Consider the following 21935-nt stretch of genomic DNA (forward strand, 5'->3'; position numbering starts at 1 on the left):
TATCACCCCATGCTTGAGGTTTCAATCGAAACCATATCTGGTATTCCCGCTTGGAATGGAACTAACTATTGAAATGTACATAATTAAAACTGGCTTGCTCAATGAAGTCTTGCAATTAGACAATCTCCTCATCCCAGCCTACCACTATACACTATACTACACTATTTTATCTCACCGGCGTTCCTTGAGATTGGCTTCGTGGCTAATCATTGTCTTAAAGCCGTCAGCTGATTCTAACAGAAGAATCTGTTAGATGGTTTGGTAAAAGGGCATCGTCATCTTCACCATCCAGAGATACAAATGAGAGTGACCCAGCGTATGATCGTTGATCGTATAGTTGGCACTAATTCAAAAGGTTCCGTCGTTGAAGTTGGCGTGTGAGAAGACCGCCTTAAGGGTCCATTGTGGTAAGTTACGTCAAAAAATAGGCAATATTGAATAATTATTTAGGACAAAGAAAAAAACATTGGAACATTAAACTTTTCAGGTATATTTCTGATTCTTTAAAGATAATTTTGTAAAAATTGCAAAAATTGCGATTAATTTCCGGAAGCAGATCGTCCCCGTAGGCCAATGCACGAAACAGAATCGCCGCTGGCAACTCGTCTACAGATCTCACCTTCTTTGGTTTGTTTGGGTTATGCATTTTAAACACCGAACATGATCGTTTCCGTTTGTCCATGTCTTCCTTCCTCAGTTCGACTGCATAGCCCTTCTCTAGCATGCTGTTTATATGGTATAACTCTGCTTTGTTAAACGTTACTCTTAGGCAGGGATTTTCTTCAAAGCATTTTTATAGCTTTCAGGAAAAGTGTGGAAAATTTGTTTCTCCAGGGAATCCCAACTTGATAAAGTCCGTCTATCTTAGTGCAGGCCTCTTTTACTGTCTGGGGGGCTCTAAAGTCGTGGTGTAGCTATTTTGTTATTATCCTTGCCAATGAATATGGTTGATTTTACGTTTCGGTACGATTTTATGGGGATTCCCTGAACATATGTGTATCTTTTATTCAATGGTTCTTCATCGAGTATTTTCTTCGTAGGCTCAGGTTTTTTAATGTTAAGCCAATAGGTGCGATTGCCATCCACTGCAGAAATCGTAGCGTTGAGACTGTTTGGTCCATTGCATACAGATTGGTTAAGAAATACCCTTCGTGTGTAGGTGCTTGAAGAATGCTTCGACAATAAAAATGACGTAAAAATTATACGACGTACCAAATTTCATAAGGATCGGCCGACTATATCCTATAGCTGCCATATATCTGAACAATCGGAAATGACCCAACTTTGTTTTTGAAGATAGAAAGTTGTAACTTCGTACATATGTATTCTATCTTTGGTCAGTTGATCCGACCTACCAAATTTCATAAGGATCGGCCGACTATATCGTATAGCGGCCTTATAACTGAACGATCGGAAATGGTATTTGGTAAAAATACAAACTTTGGTTTTTCGAAGATGGAAGCTTGGGACTTTTTTTTTGTTTTGCATTGGAATAAACTGGTTATATTATGATATTCTCATAAGGATTGGCCAACTATATCCTATTTTTGCGATATACACTATTATCGCTTTTAACTGCAAGGGTACATCAACTTTGGCTCCGCCCTAATTTTGCTTTTCGTTCTTCTTTTTTTTTATTTTGGGTAGTAAATTATTAGCAGGAAAATGAAATATCAACATTAGACTGGCCAGGCAATAGTCCTGATTTCAATCCGATTCAAAATCTTTGGCATATTTTAAAAGTTAAAATACATAAAAAGTAACTGAAAACAACAAGATAATTGAATTTGGCACTGGAAAGTGTTAGGTGATGCGGGAGGCCAGTAATCGACCACCCGTATCCATTTGAAACGCTGGGGCTCCTTGTGATACCGCATGGGCAAAGAGCCCTGCAAGTGGCAGCGCAGGGCAGTGGCACAGGAAGTGCTCCTCTTCTACATCCCTGCAGCTTCTACAGTAGTCGTAGTGTGTCGGCGATAGTCTAGCCGCTTGCATTCCTATTAGCCAGTGCCCCGTGATCATTGATCTTTTCCTAGAGCGGATGGGTTATATCATGCGTGAGTTCCTGCAGTTCTGGAGATTCCTGCTTTTTCTCAGTGCTACCAGTTTAAAGTGTTCCATGCATTTCAACCTACACGTTGATAAGGGAATGCCTAATTTTTCTTTATCCAGAACGCCGAACAATTTCCCTCATGGTCCCTAAATGGTATTTCAAGTCAATTACCGGTCATTGTCACAAATGTGACGAATTCTGTCATAACACTGGGGCGATAATTTTTGAGAAGTATCCTTGACTTCCGATGATAGCGACTGTTCCCAAGATCCTCGTTCGTTCGAGTGACGTAATAGAAAATGCGGTACTTTCATATAGTGGAATGCTTCGGAGAGGAAAGAACAGAATTTTACAAGTCTGTTCGGCTCCAACATTTAAGAAGAAACCAACTGAATATAAAATTTTACAAATGTTGTCAAAGAGAAGCCCGGCCCGACCAAACACGAAACTTTTTCCCCAAGTCCCGTGCCCGGCACGAAACTTATTTACACATATAAGGAAATTTTAATGACATGCAATTTATAAATATTTAAGTACATATTTATTAAGGTATACGTATACATACACGAATATTGTTATGGGTTTAATAAAAAACTGTTAAGTTTTTATTTAGAAATAAAATATTTTTTAATTTTTTTGCTTGTTAGCCTAGTCCGTTTTTATTTAAACATGGCCCGATGTTGAAAAAAGCCTTTTGAGCGTAGACGAACTGGCTGGAATAGTAACAAGAAAGGAAAGCTAAACCTTTGCAGTTTAAACCGGATATATATCGCAAAAATCGGATATAGTTGTCCGATCATTATGAGAAGATCATAATAAAACCAATTAATTACAATTAAAAATCTAAAAAAAAAACACCAAACTATTTTTACCAAACACCATTTCCGATCGTTCAGTTATAGGGCAGCTATAAGATATAGTCGACCGATCGTTATGAAATTTAGTAGGTCGGATTATTACCAAAATTTATTGACCAATTGATTAACCAAAAATATAATCTGTACTAAGTTCCAGCTTTCTATTTTCAAAAACACGAAAGTTGGGTCATTTTCGATCGTTCAGTTATATGGCAGCTATAGGATATAGTCGGCCGATCGGTATAAAATTTAGTATGTCGTAATATGTATTTTGCCAAAAATAGCTCTCGTGTAAAATTTGAACTCTAACTCTAAAAACACCAAAGTTATACCATTTCCGATGAATTAGTTATATGGCAGCTATAGGGTATAGTCGGCCGATCTCGGCCGTTCCGACTTATATACTGCGTAAAAAAAAAAGAAGGGTGTGTGCAAAGTTTCAAGTCGATAGCTTAAAAATTCAGAGAACAGTTCGCCTAGAAACAGACAGACAGACGGACATGCTTATATCAACTCAGGAGGTGATCCTGATCAAGAATATATATACTTTATTGGGTCGGAGATTCTCCTTCACAGTGCTGCACACTTTTGGACAAAATTATAATACCCTCTGCAAGGTTATAAAAATAATGAGGGGAATGGGAGGGTAATTTAAGTAAGCAATCGATGCTTTTTTAAGAAGAAGAATCCGCAGAAAATGGTCCGTTGAGTCCTTTTCCAATAGAGGCGGCCAGTTATGCAGGCGGTCATTAATTCATTTTCTAGGCGGTCATTTTAAAACGATTCAAAAACACAAATCAGTTAAGGGTCTGCTTTCTCCTTGTTTATTCTCCCCATAGAATCAAGAGAAGAAAATAACAAGGACTGGCTACTGTCAAATTTAAATTATGAAACTGGTAATACGTTTCTGAGTGTAAACTAATTTTATGATGTTAGAAATCGGAGACGAAGTGTTCCAAAGAAAAGATTAAGTTTCTGTGGCGGTTCATTCAAATTTTAAAATTTACCGCCCTTTGAACCCTCAAGTGTGGCTGTGTAGCCTATCAATGGCATTTATTAACATTGGTAATACTAATTTGGTATTAAAGCCTATGTAAACCAGAAGGCCATGACTTCTGAGTTAGCTCCATTTTCTATAAAAGGTGAGCCTTTTCACATTTCTATTCAGTTTCCTTAGAGGCCTCCAGTAGGAGGTTCTCTAATAAACTCACCTCTTGTTTTCGTTTATTCTTCATTTTTTTTTTCAAACAATCTTTTGTTTAAATTCCTAATTTTAAAATAAACTCTTATTTTAAAATAAAATTTTTTTTATATATAAACTAATATTAATATTTTAAAGGCAAATATGCAAATATGTCATTTCGAAAAGCTCCGACACCCAAGAGTGCGTCTTGTTCGCTTCGTGACGCACCAGACAGCCCACTACCTGGCTGATGCGACTTCTCACATTCCTCGTCTCTTCGTCGATGAGAGATGGCACCATTATCTGCTTGATCCGTCTTTGCACATCCTGGCTCAGGAGTGTTGAAGACCGGCCGAACCCGAAACTTTTTCACTGAGGCCCGGGCCCGGCCAGTCACCCCACGAAACTTGTCTACCCATATAAATAAATTTAAAAGAAATTTAATTCATATACATATATAAGTACATATTTATTAAAGTATAAATCAGAGAACTGCAACGAGTATGATTAAGTATGATCAAAGACTCATGCCCAAATGGTAATCAAATCAATTGTTAAATTGTATGTTAAAAAAAAGATTTTAAGATAAAATAAAGCAAATATTATAAAATTTATTTAAATTTTAATTATTTTTCAAATTTATATATTTAATATAACTTTTAAATTTTCCAATTTATTTTTATTTTAAAGAAAGGTTTTTAAAAATATTATACTATCAAAAGAGCCAGGTGCAAGTCTATTACGCATCTCTGTTATTACGTATCCAGCTAATGAAAAAGAGCTCTCTGCTGCTGGTATGGAGTTTAAATTCATTGCAACCGTATATAGCAGTGGTGCCCAAAACTGCCTTACGGCAGAGCATGAAACAATACATATGAACGAAATCACACGCACACATAGAACGAAAAAGTCGGTGTGTTTCAAGAAGTTCACTGAGAGAAAAGAAATGTGTAGTTTTTTTTTTTATAGTTATTATATTATTAATAGGTAGCTTTAAAAAAAAAATAATAGGTATTAAATAAAAAAAATAGGACAAAAAAAATTAATAAAATAAAAAAAAAATTATAATAATAAAAAATAATTAATTCTTGTTTAAAAATTAAACTAAATTTAAAAACTCATCAATATTTATATTAATTTTAGTTGTAGATAATTTTAAAAGGGCCTCCAAATTGATATTTGTTAATCGGTTTCTATAAATATTCTTTATTAACTTAAGAGTGGAAAATGCGCTTTCACAAACATACGTACTCCCAAACATAGAATACATTCGCAATATGTTACTACGCAGAGACGTATATTTTTTGACACCTTCACATTTCCAAAAATCAAGCCCTGTTAAATTGCATGCCCTTAGTTCATAATCGGATTGCATATTACACAACTCCAATTGAAACGCAGGATTTTGATCTAGTATTTTGCAATTTATGGGGTTATAAAAAATATCCATACTATTTTTAATATCATCAAAGTCCATAAAACGTTTTTCAAAATTAAGTTTTAAAAAATTAATATGGTTATTAAATTCAGTAAAATCATAAGAAATAATATTAAATTCGTCAAAAACTAATTTTAATGAAGGAAAACTACTTAACTTATTGCGTTGTAAATCAAATAAAAATACATCGATTTTTTTCAAAAACCCTTCAATGGAACCCATTAACTGAAAAATATGCCTATTTTGACCTTGAAGGTTGCAGTTCAAATTTTTAAGGTGAGAAGTTAAGTCTGTTAAAAATCCAAGACTGATGTGTTGAAGTATTGTGATTTTATTTCGCTTAAAAATTCGACGCTTGGCATGTTCTGTTCCAAGAACTCAACCGACTCCTTTCTAAGCTCAAAAAAGCGCTTAAGGCATTTTCCACGACTTAGCCATCTCACCTCCTATATACTATATAGCCTTGGAAATTTGCTTTTATTAGTTTTCCATCAATCGATTAAATTGAAATTGTTAGACATTTCAACAATTTCTCTGGAATATTTGACTTTCTTCGCTTGGGGTTTCCTCTGCCTTATACGCTGCTTTATTGATTAATTTTGAAAAGAAATAGGCATCGCTTAAGGTATTTATTGACTGATCCAAAGAATCAGTTAGGAAGTACTATATTTTATTGGTTTATCAGCAATTAAAGAAACACAAAATTTTTTTACTTTGTCCAATTCAGATGTTTGCATTAACAAAGCAGGAGGGTACAAAAAAATGCAACTTTATGACAGGAGTTCCGCAGGGCAGCGTACTTGGACCGTTGCTCTATTCGTTATATACTACTGATATACCCAGCCCCAACAATCAACATATGATAGCTTCCTCCAAAGCTCTTACTGCGACCTATGCAGATGACATTGCAGTCATCTACAACTCCAGCTGTCGCCATGAGGCAGCTAATGGGCTGCAGGAGTATCTTATATCTCTTGTAGCTTGGTGCAAACGGTGGAATTTGAAGATCAATCCGCTGAAAACAACGAACACCTGTTTCACACTGAAGAGAAAAAATAGTTAATACGCCGGAAATTCAACTAGAGGGAGTCACTCTGGAGCAGTCTTCACAAGCAAAATATCTTGGAATTACCTTGGATAAGCGACTTACCTTTGGGCCACATCTTATAGCCACGGATAGAAAATGTAAACTGAGAACCAGCAACTGCGTTGGCTTATAAAAAGAAAGAGCAAATTGCCGCTTAGATCCAAAAGAGCGGTATATGCGCATTGTATTCTGCCAATTTGGCTTTATGAAATACAGATTTGTGGAATCGCAGCCAAATCCAATTATAAACGAATCCAGGTGTTGCAGAACCGGATACTAAGGAATGTAACAAACTGTCCCTGGTAGGTGCGCGGGACAACTCTTCATAAAGATTTGAAGCTACATACTGTAGAAGACCAGATTGGTAAGCACTAGACATCTTCATGAGTGTCTAAAAACACACGGTGTGAGAGATTCGGTTCTCTTACTCTTACTCATTTGCACAACTAATAGAAAAAAACAGGGACCGTAATTGTTATAATTTTTAAAATAAAAATTATTAAATAAAAATTATTTGTTGATTTTTATGACAAAAATTGAAATATAACTCTTATTTTCCATTTTTATAATAATTATTAAGAATAAGAATTGTTTTTCAATTTTTATAAAAAAAATAAAAATAAAAATTATGATTCAATTTTTATTAAAAAAATTGAAAATAAAAATTGAATGCGAATAACTTCTGAACCGAGTGGACTATTAAAAATCCGCTTACATTTTTATGATCCGTGGCGCAGTACCTTTCAAATGATGTATCGAATGTCCTTAAAGGACATAATCAAGGATTCCTTAATAATTCCATAAATAACAGTGTTCATTACAAAAGGAAGACTCGATTATGTGAATTATGTGAAGAAAAATTTTTTAATAATGGCATCTGCAATGACAATATTACTCTTTATAAAAAAAACAGGTCCTAAAAATGTTTTAATCATGGAATCCTCATTATTCAATTTATTTAGTTATATTTCTACTAGAAATTTGGGAATGGAATGGAATTGCATGGAATGGGCGGCACATCTAATCGAATGTATAGAGTGAACGCGAATATCTTTCATAAGGTCGTCATCGTCAAACTCGTCACAAAATTCAGAATTCAATTCTTTGTTCATGAAGTCGATCGCTTTAATGACATTCTTGCCATTGTCTGAAGTGACAGTGTAGACTTGCCGTTTTTTTTTTATTAAAAACTCGTTCAGCACATTTTCAATTTTCATGCTTCATGGAGCGCAATCACGCCAAGCGTCTTTACTTCAACGCGGTGGTCTCGATAGTATTATACATTGATTCCGAATATACCCCTGTTGACCCACACTAGAAATATAACTAAATAAATTGAATAATTAAGGAATCCTTGATTATGTCCTTTAAGGACATTCGATACATCATTTGAAAGGTACCGCGCCACAGATCATACAAATTTAAGCGGTTTTTTAATAGTCCACTCGGTTCAGAAGTTATTTGCGTTCAATTTTTATTTTAAATTTTTATAATAAAAATTGAATCGTAACACTTATTTTCAATTTTTTTAATAAAAATTGAATCATAATTTTTATTTTTATTTTTTTTATAAAAATTGAAAAATAATTCTTATTTTGAATTATTATTATAAAAATTGAAAATAAGAGTTATATTTAAATTTTAGCAATAGAAATTGAAATAAAAGTTTATTGTGTTTCTGGATTCACCGTTAAAAAATGGTATATGTGTCCTTTTCCCACTCCAAACAAAGGTTTTTTTGTCGTTCAATTTTTTTTAACTCATAAGTCTTATTTGCAGTCCCTGGAAAAAAGGAAACGAATTGAATGAATTGAGAATGTTGAAAACAGAGACGTTTCATTCGAATGATTCGAGCTGCTAATGTTTAAGTTTTAATTTATTTCTTTTTTAATTCGAATGCAAAAACATTATTTTGTTAATATTTTCCGAATTAGTGGCTATTTGACAACGCTTTTCTGTAATTAAATTTCTTGCGTTTGAAAATGTACGTTCTGAGGCCGAGCTGCTCGCTGAAATGAAAAATATTTTGCAGCTTGTTTTGTGCAATAACGGAAAAAATTGCTTATTCATATGCCACCAAGTTAAAGCATTAAAATCAATGGTGTATGCTACATTAATATTACAATATCCAGAAATTTCTTGATCGACATGGGGGACATCGAAAAAATCAGCAAATTCATCGTCTACTAACTGGGTTTCATTATTGTTGATGTCAAAGTTTTCTTGTAGAAATAATAATATACTCATAATAGACTCATAATAATTTTGCAGTCTTTAATTATGGCCTCTTTCTCAGTTTGTGAGAATTGAATTAGTTTGTTTGTTGGAGGAAAAAGGAACAAGGCTAATTTATGGTATTTTTTCAAATTTGGATTTACTGTTGACTGCTCTTTAAAGACACCCTTAACGATGAATTATTTCCTGACTTTTTAAAATATTTGACTAGCTTGCTGCAACTTGTGACAATATTTTCCACCTCGGGAATAGCGTTAATAGCTTTTTCAACAGCGTTGTTAAGCAAGTGGTTTATGCAATGAACGTTCTCCGAGTTTGAAAAGGCTTTAATCATGTTCGACCCACGATCAGTTACAATTACGGGTTTGTCTACTTCAAGGTCACATCCAAAATCCTCTAAAATGGCTTCTATTTTCGCCTTTATATTGACACCTTGATAAAGAAAAAATTATAATTCTACTTGTAACATAAAGATGGGGTTAACAAACCTGTGCTGGGCGATCCCTTCATTGATTTCATGGCCATAAGGCGTTCGATTAAAACTCCCTCCTTTATGTGCATGTGCAATGGACAGTGCACGGCAAATATGATGTTTTTAAGAGGTTATCCGTCCATATGTCAGTGGTAATAGCATATCCAAAGTCTTTGTACTTCTCTATTTCCGTTTTTATCGGGCCGAATTGGGACGAATATATTGATTGTTTCAGGATACGGTTGTGGATGTTTATGGAGGATGTGGTAACAGCTTATTTACGTCAACATTTGCACCATATTTAGCTCCAACATTAATTAAAAATGATGCAAACTGTTTAATGCCAGAGTCGTCAATAATTTTAAGAGGACGGCAGTTCTTAAGTACCCATTCGGTTATAACAGATAAGCCCTCGTCTTTTGTAGCTTTGTTTACTTATTGGCATTTACTATGTAGCATTTACGTTTCACCAGTTTTGATGTGCTTCCTGTAAACTTTAGAACAGTATAGCACATCTTACAGGCTACAAAGTCGACAATTAGTTCTCCATTTTGGTTTCTATTTTTGGTCAGTTGATCCAACCTACCAAATTTCATAAGGATCGGCCGACTATATCTTATAGCTGTCATATGACAGCTATAAGATTTCTGAATGATCGGAAATGGTTTTGGTAGAAATACCAAAATGAAGATAGAAGTTTGGGACTTTTTTTTTAGATTTTGTATTGTACTAAATTAGTTATATTATGATATTTTCATAAGGATCGGCGAACTATATCTGATTCTTGCGATATATATCCGCTTTTTTCAAATTGAGGTTAGGTTACTTGACAATTGAGGTTAGTAAACGATGACAAGCAAGGCTTCACAAAAAATCGCAAGAGGGGCAAAAGGTGGCAGCTGAAATTGAAAACATAGATTAAGCATACATTAACTAATATTAACAATCAAGTTTTGTTTCACGCGTACGCACGCGTAACAACTGTCAAGCTCGTTGGAATACTATATTTAACCTCTTGAAGTCGGTTGAGCTAAATTGGATGGAAATTTCGCAGATTTTGGTAGATAAAAATTAAATTTCAAGAATCCAAGATATAAATTTAAATAATAAAAAATATAAATAACTGTTATATTTTTATTTAGAAATAAAATATTTTTTAATTTTTAAAAGTTCTAGACTGGTCAATACAAACGGCATAGTGGCGACTGATGCAGTAGTGTGCAACATATGCAAAACCATTTATAAATTTGAAAAAAGCACATCAAATATAGTTAAACACAAATGCTACATTATGGCCAATAGCCGAAAGCGCAGTCATCCTGTCGTTGATGTACCCACAGACACCAAAAAGAAGTGCACCCATCTGGCAACGGAGTGGACTATAAAGAATTGTCGACCGTTTAATTGAATTTCGGACTCTGGATTTAAAAACTTGGCACAGTTTTTTATTTCTGTCGGTGCGAAACTAAGAAAAAACGTCAATATTGACTCATTATTGCCGCACCCCGCAACTATGTCGCGAAACATCTGTGCGCGTTATGATTTTCACTTTAATGAAGTAAAAATCGAAATTAACGAGCATAAACAATACGGATATAGCATTACTTCGGATATCTGGACGGACGATTTCTTTAAGGAATCTTACATTTCACTAACTATGCATTATGTCAAAGAAGGCACTCTTAAAAACCGCCTGCTAGCAGTAAAATCAATGGGTGGAGCCTCTTGTACCGGTAAGAATTATAACAGGAAAATATAATAAAAAAAATTATATATGTATGCGAATATTCTAAAATATCCAAATTTCTTAGGTAATGAAATAAAAATCAAAATAGAGTGAATCTTACGTGACTTTGGATGTCAATAATGATAAACGATCCAATAATTGTTACCGACCGAGCAGCTAATATGAAAGCAGCATTCAACGGACTGAACACAATACACTGTGCAAATCACTTGATCCACAATGTGATTTGCAAACTTTTGAATGAAGTACCAGAATTGCTGTATTTTGTTAATCGCTGCAGCAAGCTTGTTAAATATTTTAAAAAGTCGGGACAAAAGTGAAACTTAACAAGCACCCTAAAAAGCTACTGTCAAGCTCGTTGGAATACTATATTTAACCTCTTGAAGTCGGTTGAGCTAAATTGGATGGAAATTTCGCAGATTTTGGTAGATAAAAATTAAATTTCAAGAATCCAAGATATAAATTTAAATAATAAAAAATATAAATAACTGTTATATTTTTATTTAGAAATAAAATATTTTTTAATTTTTTTGCTCCGTTTTTATTTAAAACATGGCTCGATGTTGAAAAAAGCCTTTTGAGCGTAGACGAACTGACTGGAATAGTAACAAGAAAGGAAAGCTAATTTCGGGCGGAGCCGGATATACCCTTGCAGTTTAAACCGGATATATATCGCAAACATCGGATCTAGTTGGCCGATAATTATGAGAATATCATAATAAAACCAATTAATTACAATAAAAAATCTAAAAAAAAACCCCCAAACTATTTCTACCAAACATCATTTCCGATCGTTCAGTTATATGGCAGCTATAGGATATAGTCGGCCGATCCTTATGAAATTTGGTATGTTGTAATATTTTGCCAAAAATAGCTCTCGTGTAAAATTTGAACTCTAACTCTAAAAACACCAAAGTTATACCATTTCCGGTAAATTAGTTATATGGCAGCTATAGGATATAGTCGGCAGATCCAGGCCGTTCCGACTTACATACATATATACTGCAAAAGAAAGAAGGGAGTGTGCAAAGTTTCAAGTCGATAGCTTTAAAATTGAGAGACTAGTTCGCGTAGAAACAGACAGACGGACATGCTCATATCAATTCAGGAGGTGATCCTGATCAAGAATATATATACTTTATAGGGTCGGAGATGTCTCCTTCACTGCGTTGCACACTTTTGGAGAAAATTATAATACCCTCTGCAAGGGTATAAAAACTTAATAGCATTTTTTTGGAGTTTGGATTGGACAATATATAAGTAGAGCCATTTAAGTTTGCAACTGATAGAGGTTCCAATATAATTAGGGCTCTGGAAAATAATATTTGCGTCAACTGCAGTAGACATTTACTGTCAAATGTGCTATCAGTTACGAAAGAATTATCGGAGACAAAGAAGGCTTGCAAGAAGCTAACAAAATATTAAAAAGGGAAAACACGTTTAAAAAACAAAAAAAAAAATGGGCGGTTATAAATGGAGTTTTGGTATGTAATGACGAAAGCCTACGCCTATATAGGCATAGTGAAGTCATTAGTAGAAGTTTGCGAGAATATGGAAATTATTTTTAAGAAACTTCAGACAAAAAATGCTCGGTTATTCCGTCAATTTAAAAAATTAACGAAAATTTGTGTCCAAATCCCAATAATACAGCAATCATTAAATTCAAACGAAACATTGACAAGGTATGGATGGAAAACCTTTTTTTGTGTCATAAAGTTTAATTTTTTTTTTGTACCCTCATGGTATATCAATGCAAACAGCTGATTTGGACATAGTAAAAGAGTTTTGTGTTTCTTTATTTACTGATAAACCAATAAAATATAGTACTTCCTAACTGATTCTTTGGATCAGTCAATAAATACCTTAAGCGATGCCTATTTCTTTTCAAAATTAATCAATAAAGCAGCGTATAAGACAGAGGAAACCCCAAGCGAAAAAAGTCAAATATTCCAGAGAAATTGTTGAAATGTCGAACAATTTCAATATAATCGATAAATGGAAAACTAATAAAAGCAAATTTTCAAGGCTATATACGGTTGCAATGAATTTAAACTCCATACCAGCAGCAGAGAGCTCTTTTTCATTAGCTGGAAACGTAATAACAGAGATGCGTAATAGACTTGCACCTGGCTCTTTTGATAGTATAATATTTTTAAAAACCTTTCTTTAAAATAAAAATAAATTGGAAAATTTAAAAGTTATATTAAATATATAAATTTGAAAAATAATTGAAATTTAAATAAATTTTATAATATTTGCTTTATTTTATCTTAAAATCTTTTTTTTAACATACAATTTAACAATTGATTTGATTACCATTTGGGCATGAGTCTTTGATCATACTTAATCATACTCGTTGCAGTTCTCTGATTTATACTTTAATAAATATGTACTTATATATGTATATGAATTAAATTTCTTTTAAATTTATTTATATGGGTAGACAAGTTTCGTGGGGTGACTGGCCGGGCCCGGGCCTCAGTGAAAAAGTTTCGGGTTCGGCCGGTCTTCAACACTCCTGAGCCAGGATGTGCAAAGACGGATCAAGCAGATAATGGTGCCATCTCTCATCGACGAAGAGACGAGGAATGTGAGAAGTCGCATCAGCCAGGTAGTGGGCTGTCTGGTGCGTCACGAAGCGAACAAGACGCACTCTTGGGTGTCGGAGCTTTTCGAAATGACATATTTGCATATTTGCCTCTAAAATATTAATATTAGTTTATATATAAAAAAAATTTTATTTTAAAATAAGAGTTTATTTTAAAATTAGGAATTTAAACAAAAGATTGTTTGAAAAAAAAAATGAAGAATAAACGAAAACAAGAGGTGAGTTTATTAGAGAACCTCCTACTGGAGGCCTCTAAGGAAACTGAATAGAAATGTGAAAAGGCTCACCTTTTATAGAAAATGGAGCTAACTCAGAAGTCATGGCCTTCTGGTTTACATAGGCTTTAATACCAAATTAGTATTACCAATGTTAATAAATGCCATTGATAGGCTACACAGCCACACTTGAGGGTTCAAAGGGCGGCAAATTTTAAAATTTAAATGAACCGCCACAGAAACCTAATCTTTTCTTTGGAACACTTCGTCTCCGATTTCTAACATCATAAAATTAGTTTACACTCAGAAACGTATTACCAGTTTCATAATTTAAATTTGACAGTAGCCAGTCCTTGTTATTTTCTTCTCTTGATTCTATGGGGAGGATAAACCCGGATAAATTCTAAATGAAAATAGGACTGTTTTTTTTTTTAAATCCATAACAATATTCGTGTATGTATACGTATACCTTAATAAATATACATATATTTATTTTTTTTTGTAAAGCCTAGTACTGAGTTGACGAAAATCCGCTGTTGAAATTCCGCTAGCGAAATCGCACTTTATTCAGCTACCGAGCTAGTGTGACCAAAAAAATTAAGAAAAAGGGTAATACTGGACAGCTGTTGTTTGTAAACAAAAAACCAATAGGGAAAAATGAATTGAAATCAATTAGATGTTGGTGTTTTGTTTATGTATTTCGCCGCTAAGGAGCTGATTAAGAAATAGAAAACTGGGTCAAAATCAAAATCAATCACAAATCATTTCAATGCCATTTGATGGAATTAAAAGGCCCCTTATGGGTCAAATCCCATAATATAGGCTTTGCCTTGACCGCACTAATTAATTTCAATTTATCCTCGCGCGCCGAAAATTTTTCGGTCCGACAATTTTTTTCTTTCACATTTTCGCTCCATGTTTTAGCTATCAAAATAAATCAAATGAATTATTTCAACACCCCAAAATCAGCTGTTTATTTTTTTGATCCGGCAACGCCATTCAATTTGATAGCTAAAATTTTCCTCAACACAGTACTCGAAAAATTTAGGAGACGAAAAATTCTTCTTCTTCCTTTTTTTACACCGTTTATTTTTATATGGAGTTTGACAGCTGTCAGATTTTCGACAGCGGATTTTCGTCAACTCAGTACTAGGCTTAAGGGGTTATATACCTTTTTGAGCGAAAAAATTGAGGGAACTTTGGATTTTTATTTCGTGTGTGTAGCAATTATTTTTTGACACTGAAGTTATTTTTTATTGAAAGTACATGTTTTTATTGAAACAATAAGCGTTTGTTCTTAAAAAAATATGAACAATTTACAAAGTTATGGCAATTCCCTCGGAACCCTTCTTTTTTTTATAGCGGCTTGCGGTGACCACGATAGCAGTCCAGCCGGTCAACCAAAATCCAAAAACCAAAAATTTTTTATTAGTATAATATTATATCCAGTTCGTGAACGATTAGTTTCAAGAATATTTGGTTTTTCCTGCATACAGTAAAAATTTTTCGAAAAAATTTATGTTTTCAGTTCTAAAAATTTTATTAAAAAATTTTTATCTGCGAAATCAAAATGGACGCAAAAAAACTGAATCGTTCACGAACTCGGCACAATCATTACGAATAATTTAAAAAAAAAATGAAGAAGATCGATCAAATAGTTTTTGTGTAATCGTGGTCACGGCGAAGGCACTTTTGGAAAAAAACGACTTTGAGATAATCGCATTCAAAGTAGCTTGACGCTGTCCGCAGCCGTGACGAACCGCGCCTCAAAACGCTGTTTTCCTATCGAACTATTATTCGGATCTCCATGAAACTTTGGGAAAATATTCTCTAGGGGATATACTTTAGGATTCAGCAAAAAAAAATTTTTCGTTTTTTTGAAGAAAAAAAAGGTATATAACCCCTTAACATTTGAAAGTTTTTTTTACAATCTGTCCTCAGTTAGGGACAATAATTAAATTTTTTAAGTGAACCTTGACAATAGGAGTTTGATAAATACAAGTTATGAATCTAAAAAGATTCTTTGCTGTCCAGCAAATTGGTGGCACATTTGTTGGGATGTCGTGTTAGCCTGTCCTTATATTTAGCGGCGAATCTTCGCTGACTGACTGTAGGGATGCCCAGTTGAGCATGAATTGTCAAATTGTCATGGAAAGGATGAGCCCTGACAGCGTCCTGAGAGCTCTGTTCTGTGCCAGCTGAATGACTTTCATATTGCTTGGACTAGCGTGCCCCACAGTTGGATGCCATACGTCCAAACTGGCTTCACTATGGACTTATATATTAGTAGTTTTACCCTCAGCTTCAGGGTTGACTTTCGTCCAATCAACCAGTAAAGCTGCCGTAGCTTTTCCTGTTCTTGCATTCGTTTACGCAGTAAATGGGTACTCCATGTTAGACGCCTATCCAACGTCATTCCCAAGTATTTAGGGGTTGAGTTAGGTGGTATGGCAGTGCCTCCGATGCTAATCTGTGGACAGTCGCCTTTTTTGAAGGTAAATGTTGTTTGGGTGGACTTATCATGATTAATCGCAATGTTCCATCTTTGAAGCCACGGGTCAATGGCATACATATATATAAGTAGCATGTCATTTAAATTTCCTTATACATATGTGTAAATAAGTTTCGTGCCGGGCCGGGCCGGGCCTCTCTTTGAAATACATGTGTAAAATTTTATATTCAGTTGGTTTCTTCGTAAATGTTGGAGCCGAACAGACTTGTAAAATTTTTTCCTTGATTCTGTTCTTTCCTCTCAGAAGTATTCCAATATAGGTACCGCATTTTCTATTACGTCACTCGAACGAACGAGGATCTTGGGGACAGTCGCTATCATCGGAAGTCAAGGATACTTCTCAATAATTATCGCCCCAGTGTTATGACAGAATTCGTTACATTTGTTACATTTATCGGTAATTGGCTTGAAAGACATATATGGATGATTCCTATATTTTTTTAAAGACCATGAGGGAAATTGACATGAAGACATGAAATTTATACATATATGTACATATGTATATATATAAGTACATTTTTATAAAGGTACATACATGAATATTGGGATTTACAATTTAGTAAAAAATAAAGTGTCATATTTTTATTAAAAAACTTGCTGACATTTATCTAGTCTAGATTATCTTATATTCCATTTTGCCAGTATGCATGATTGGTATTAGTACAGGCATCCGAAGGTACGTTCGGAATCATAAAAGTGCGATAGTATACGAACTGATGGTTGGAAGTCATTAATCGTACCGAAATCAAAAAAGCTGTCGGGCGGCGGGAAGTTGGTAGCCCCCCATAACTAATTAAGATCGTCCAAGTGATGTAATGGTCCTGATTTTCTCGGAGAATATCTCGGATCTCGGCTTCGAGGTCAAACCAACAATAAACAACATTAAAATCACCTGTAATATAAAATTTGCATGTTATTCATTTGAAATTCACCCTCTAATCAGTACCCTCTAAAAGCCTAATTATACCGATTGACCAAATCGAAGTTTCACTTGCCATCACTCCATTTGGTCCATCACTCTCAGTTTTCCGAAGAAATTGATCAAATTTGGTTTATATATTGAATTATGTAAGAACCATTGGCTTAACTAGAATTTGGTCTTATTCAACATTATTTTTAAAATCTACAGGTGCCAAGTAAAATTAAAACATGGCACCTTGCAGTTACTATATCTTGGCAATAAGTATGGTAAAATTGTATCAATTTCTTCTCTTAGAAGAAACTTTGGGTGATGGAACCTTCATATGATTGTCCAATGGGTATAGAGTTAGTGAACTAAGCTTTTTTGCTGTCGGCCTGTGTTTTTTATAAAAATGTTAGTTACATAAGTTACATGTATGTATATCACCTGCAATTGACACCGCACGATTCACTGATGGACTCTGTGGAACGAAATTCCATGCGAAACTAGGCCCCCCAAGAGAATCCGCCAAAAGATGACCTTGTTCGTCATTGGTATTTCGATTACCTCCGCGGTACCAATCCATTTGTTGCATACGCTCTGCTATCGAATAATGAATTGGTGCTCGACGGTTTTGTGCCGCGATATCATACGTGAGAGTAGCTTGCATCGTGACGGTTAAGTCAATGGGTTGTGCGTGATTTTGGTTGGCCGGAGCTGTAATCGTGGTAAAATGATTAACTGCGTGTCTATTATCATTCGACACGTCAGTGGTAATGGTTTCTGCACTATTGCGTAGATCGGCAGCTATGAGTTCTATATAATTGTAAAAGTTTTGCGCGGGGGTGGTAGTTACAGGAGGGGGGCAAATAAAATTATTGGGATTTCTCTGTCTTCTGGGGCGATTCGGTTCACGGTGGCACAATTTACTCTTATCGTTGAATGCCGCATAAAAACTATTCACACGTCCATTTAACCTCGCAAGCACTTCACGAACACGAACACGACCCCTCTTCGTTCGAATTGATGTCTGGTTATTACTCGATGCTAACAAGTCGCCTATAAATGATTCAAAATATATATGTTTATTACATTTATAGTCTTTAAAATTCACCAGTTTATAAAAATATGTTGTTTACTTACCAATGTGACGTGAATTGGTCAACCCAACTTCGACCTGATAGGGTGCGCTGCACAAAACCGCAACAGAGAGACATAGACCCATAAAAAGGACAAACAACTTCATGTTTAAAGAAATGCACGAAATGTATGAATTGAAAGAGAATGTTTCCCGGCGAAGTCTCATACGAGAATAGAATATATATAATGTGAATGCCAACATATATACCTATTCTTGTATGCTCTGGTGAATGATAACGATTTTTTTTTGTTTAGTTGAAGTTAAATTTTGTTTCACAAAAAACACATGACCGCATAATCACCCTGTTATCACTCGCATAATTCACTATGGTATTTGCGGGATCGAATTATTTTTAATTGAATGAAATGTATATTTACATTAAGTGTGCGGTTCTTGAGATAACATTAGAAACGACAATTTTGTTAAATTCTCATTATTACTAGAAATAACTGGAAATCGCCAATAACACCAAGCCAGCATTTAAAAGTTATTTTTTTAAACAATAAATTTAATGAGTCTTTTTTAATAATTTTTATGACTCGAAAAAAAATCTGTGTATATTATGGGGATGGGGACTCGAAAGTAACGCTGAAATGTTCGCAATATATCGAGCCCAATTTGCAAAAATAACGTAAAAAATACCGCCAAAAAGCAACTTTTTCAGTAGAGGGTTTTTGCCCGAAGTTAGCTTTTCTTTCTGGCTAGTCTTTAGAAATCATTTGTTTGGAGAAGTAACCATTCGCTAACCCCTCTGTATATAGCTCTAACTAAAATAGCGAGATATGTAGATAAAGAATGCTTTACAACTTATACAACGCACATTATATTAATACTAACAAGAAAGGAAAGCTAACTTCGGGCGGAGCCGAAGTGTATATACCCTTGCAGTTAAAAGCGGATATATATCGCAAACATCGGATATAGTTGGCCGCTCCTTATGGGAATATGAATATATAATCCAATTTATTACAATACAAAATCTAAAAAAAGTCGCAAACTTCTATCTTCAAACATACCAAAGTTGGTATTTCTACCAAATACCATCTCCGATCGTTCAGTTATATGGCAGCTATAGGATATAGTCGGCCGATCGTTATGAAATTTGGTAGGTCGGATAAACTGACCAAAAATATAATCTGTACCAAGTTCCAGCTTTCTATCTTCAAAAACACGAAAGTTGGGTCATTTCCGATCGTTCAGTTATATGGCAGCTATAAGATATAGTAGGCCGATCCTTATGAAATTTGGCATGTCGTAATGTTTTGCCAAACATAGCGCTCGTGTCAAATTTGAACTCTCTAACTTTGAAAACACTAAAGTTATACCATTTCCGATCAATCAGTTATATGGCAGCTATAGGATATAGTCGGCCGATCCCGGCCGTTCCGATTTATATACTGCGTGCAAAGGAAAGAAGGGTGTGTGCAAAGTTTCAAGACGATAGCTTTAAAACTGAGAGACTAGTTCGCGTAGAAACAGACAGACGGACAGACAGACGGACAGACAGACGGACAGACAGACGGACAGACGGACATGCTCATATCAACTCAGGAGGTGATCCTGACCAAGAATATATATACTTTATGGGGTCGGAGATGTCTCCTTCACTGCGTTGCGCACTTTTGGACAAAATTATAATACCCTCTGCAAGGGTATAAAAATGTATAAAAGTATTAATTTCAAGTCCTTAGCCTAGAGCGCTGACAGAAACGCATTTTTATGGAATTCCCTGCAAAAAACAATAACAACCACTTTAACCAGAGATATTCTGGGTGATGAAGAATATGTACTGTGGTTGTTCTGAAAGTTTGTGAGAGGTGAAACTTTATTTCTTAGTTTTATTCTTAGAAACTAGGAATCTTTTTTTATTTTTTTTACTCTTCTATTTAAATTTTTTGTATTTTTCTTTGTTTATTATTTAAATTTATTATTCAATTTTTACTACAATACATTGCTTAGATACAGAGTGCAAAAGTGACGAATGGTGAGTACACATTTTACATTACATGATACGAAAACATGTCAAATTCAATAGGTGGCGACATCTTGTGGTGCGGTTTTTTATGGGTGGTGAAAAATGTTAATGGCAGCGATCTCGTGATCTAAATTATCTGGTTGAGTGCATCGAAATTAGATTTAGATCTACAATAAGATTAATTAAATTTGAATTTAGTTTAATTAGTAATTTAGTCTCTGTTCAATAAAATCCTGTTTATTCAGAATTTTATAATTTGAGAAGTATTAGAAAGCAGTTGAAAAATGAAGTAAGGAAATTTGTTAGATCTGGTATGTTCTGTTATAATGTTTATAAAAGTAATCAGTAATAAAAGTAAAAGTATTCAAAATAAAATTTTTAGTAATTGTTATTCAGAACCGCCTTCTGGACTGACTGGAAAAAAAGTAAAATCAATCAACGGAAGATTTTTCTCCTAAGATCAGATGCTTGTTCCTTTAATAAAGTGGGAAAAAAAACTCAGATAGAGCGGCTTCTGGTATGATTTTATCTCAAAAATGTGCCAACGGACGGCCTTGACACATTATAAAATCTAGAGGTAAGAAACAAATTGGCAAAAGTGTATTGACACGCCTATCAGCTATAAGTGGTGATAAGAGCTCTTCAACAACCTTGAAAATTGCCATAAAAAGCACCTGCAGCATCATCAGGGAGAGACAATCGACTACGAAGATGGCGTTTAGACGACAAACTGTGTTTTGCCTGATGATCCTGACCTGCTGGCCAATCGTCGGCCGAGCGGACGAGTTTCCACAATGTGCCAATGCCGATCCTGACAGTTTTGTGATGACCATTGACGACTGTGCCGCCTACATTTACTGCAATGGAGAGGATTCCTTCCGGGACAGTTGTCCGGAGGAGACGTATTTTGACGACAAGACTCAGGAGTGCGTCTTTGACGACGCCGGAGTGTGTCTTAAGGGATTGGAGACCGAAGAGTCTGGGGAAGTGCATCAGCCAGAAGCAGAGGTGGTAGAACAGCCCGAAACAGAAGAAGTCGTCGAGCCTTCCACGACATCTGTGCCCACAACCGCCCAAGTAATAAATGTTCCCACAACCGCTGCCCCGCTCCCTTCCCGTCCAGCTGCAACTCGTCCCAATTGCGACTCCTCCAGGGATTCCGTCCACCCTCATCCCCAGCGCTGCGAGTACTTCTACCGGTGCGTGGCGGGCTTCCTAACCATAGTCCGGTGTCCCTACGACTACGCCTGGGATTCGCCCACGGACAAGTGCCGGCCAAAGGCACAGGCCAGTTGCTATAGTTTGTAGTTCTTGATTCTAGAAATATGCAAGTGCATATGTAGTATGTGGGGTTGACCCGGGTGGGATCTCTGGGCTGTGGTATTCGCAGCCTCCAAGCAGCGGCACTGCTAACCCAAATAGAGGCGCACACAAATGACAATAATAAATAAGTATTTGTGGCATTTTAATGAATTGAAAAGTGCATAATGAAGGTGCTGGGTGCCCGAATG

At 35.1% G+C, this 21935-nt stretch overlaps 1 protein-coding gene and 1 long non-coding RNA gene across 2 annotated transcripts; one reads left to right on the top strand and one right to left on the bottom strand.

Annotated features, from left to right (window-relative positions):
• Positions 1-17049: 17049 nt before the first annotated feature.
• Positions 17050-18606, bottom strand: LOC108131517 (uncharacterized). Its single transcript, XR_011442862.1, has 3 exons — positions 18452-18606; positions 17756-18367; positions 17050-17299 (listed from the first exon to the last, which is right to left on the bottom strand). It is a non-coding gene; the product is annotated as an uncharacterized lncRNA (long non-coding RNA).
• Positions 18607-20865: 2259 nt separating this feature from the next.
• Positions 20866-21732, top strand: LOC108131412 (uncharacterized). Its single transcript, XM_017250282.3, has 2 exons — positions 20866-21001; positions 21096-21732. The coding sequence occupies exon 2, from the start codon at positions 21136-21138 to the stop codon at positions 21730-21732; it is 597 nt and encodes a 198-aa protein (XP_017105771.2). The 5' UTR covers positions 20866-21001; positions 21096-21135.
• Positions 21733-21935: the final 203 nt, after the last annotated feature.

This window comes from Drosophila bipectinata, chromosome 3L (assembly GCF_030179905.1).
Source record: "Drosophila bipectinata strain 14024-0381.07 chromosome 3L, DbipHiC1v2, whole genome shotgun sequence".
Lineage (NCBI taxonomy): Eukaryota > Metazoa > Arthropoda > Insecta > Diptera > Drosophilidae > Drosophila > Drosophila bipectinata.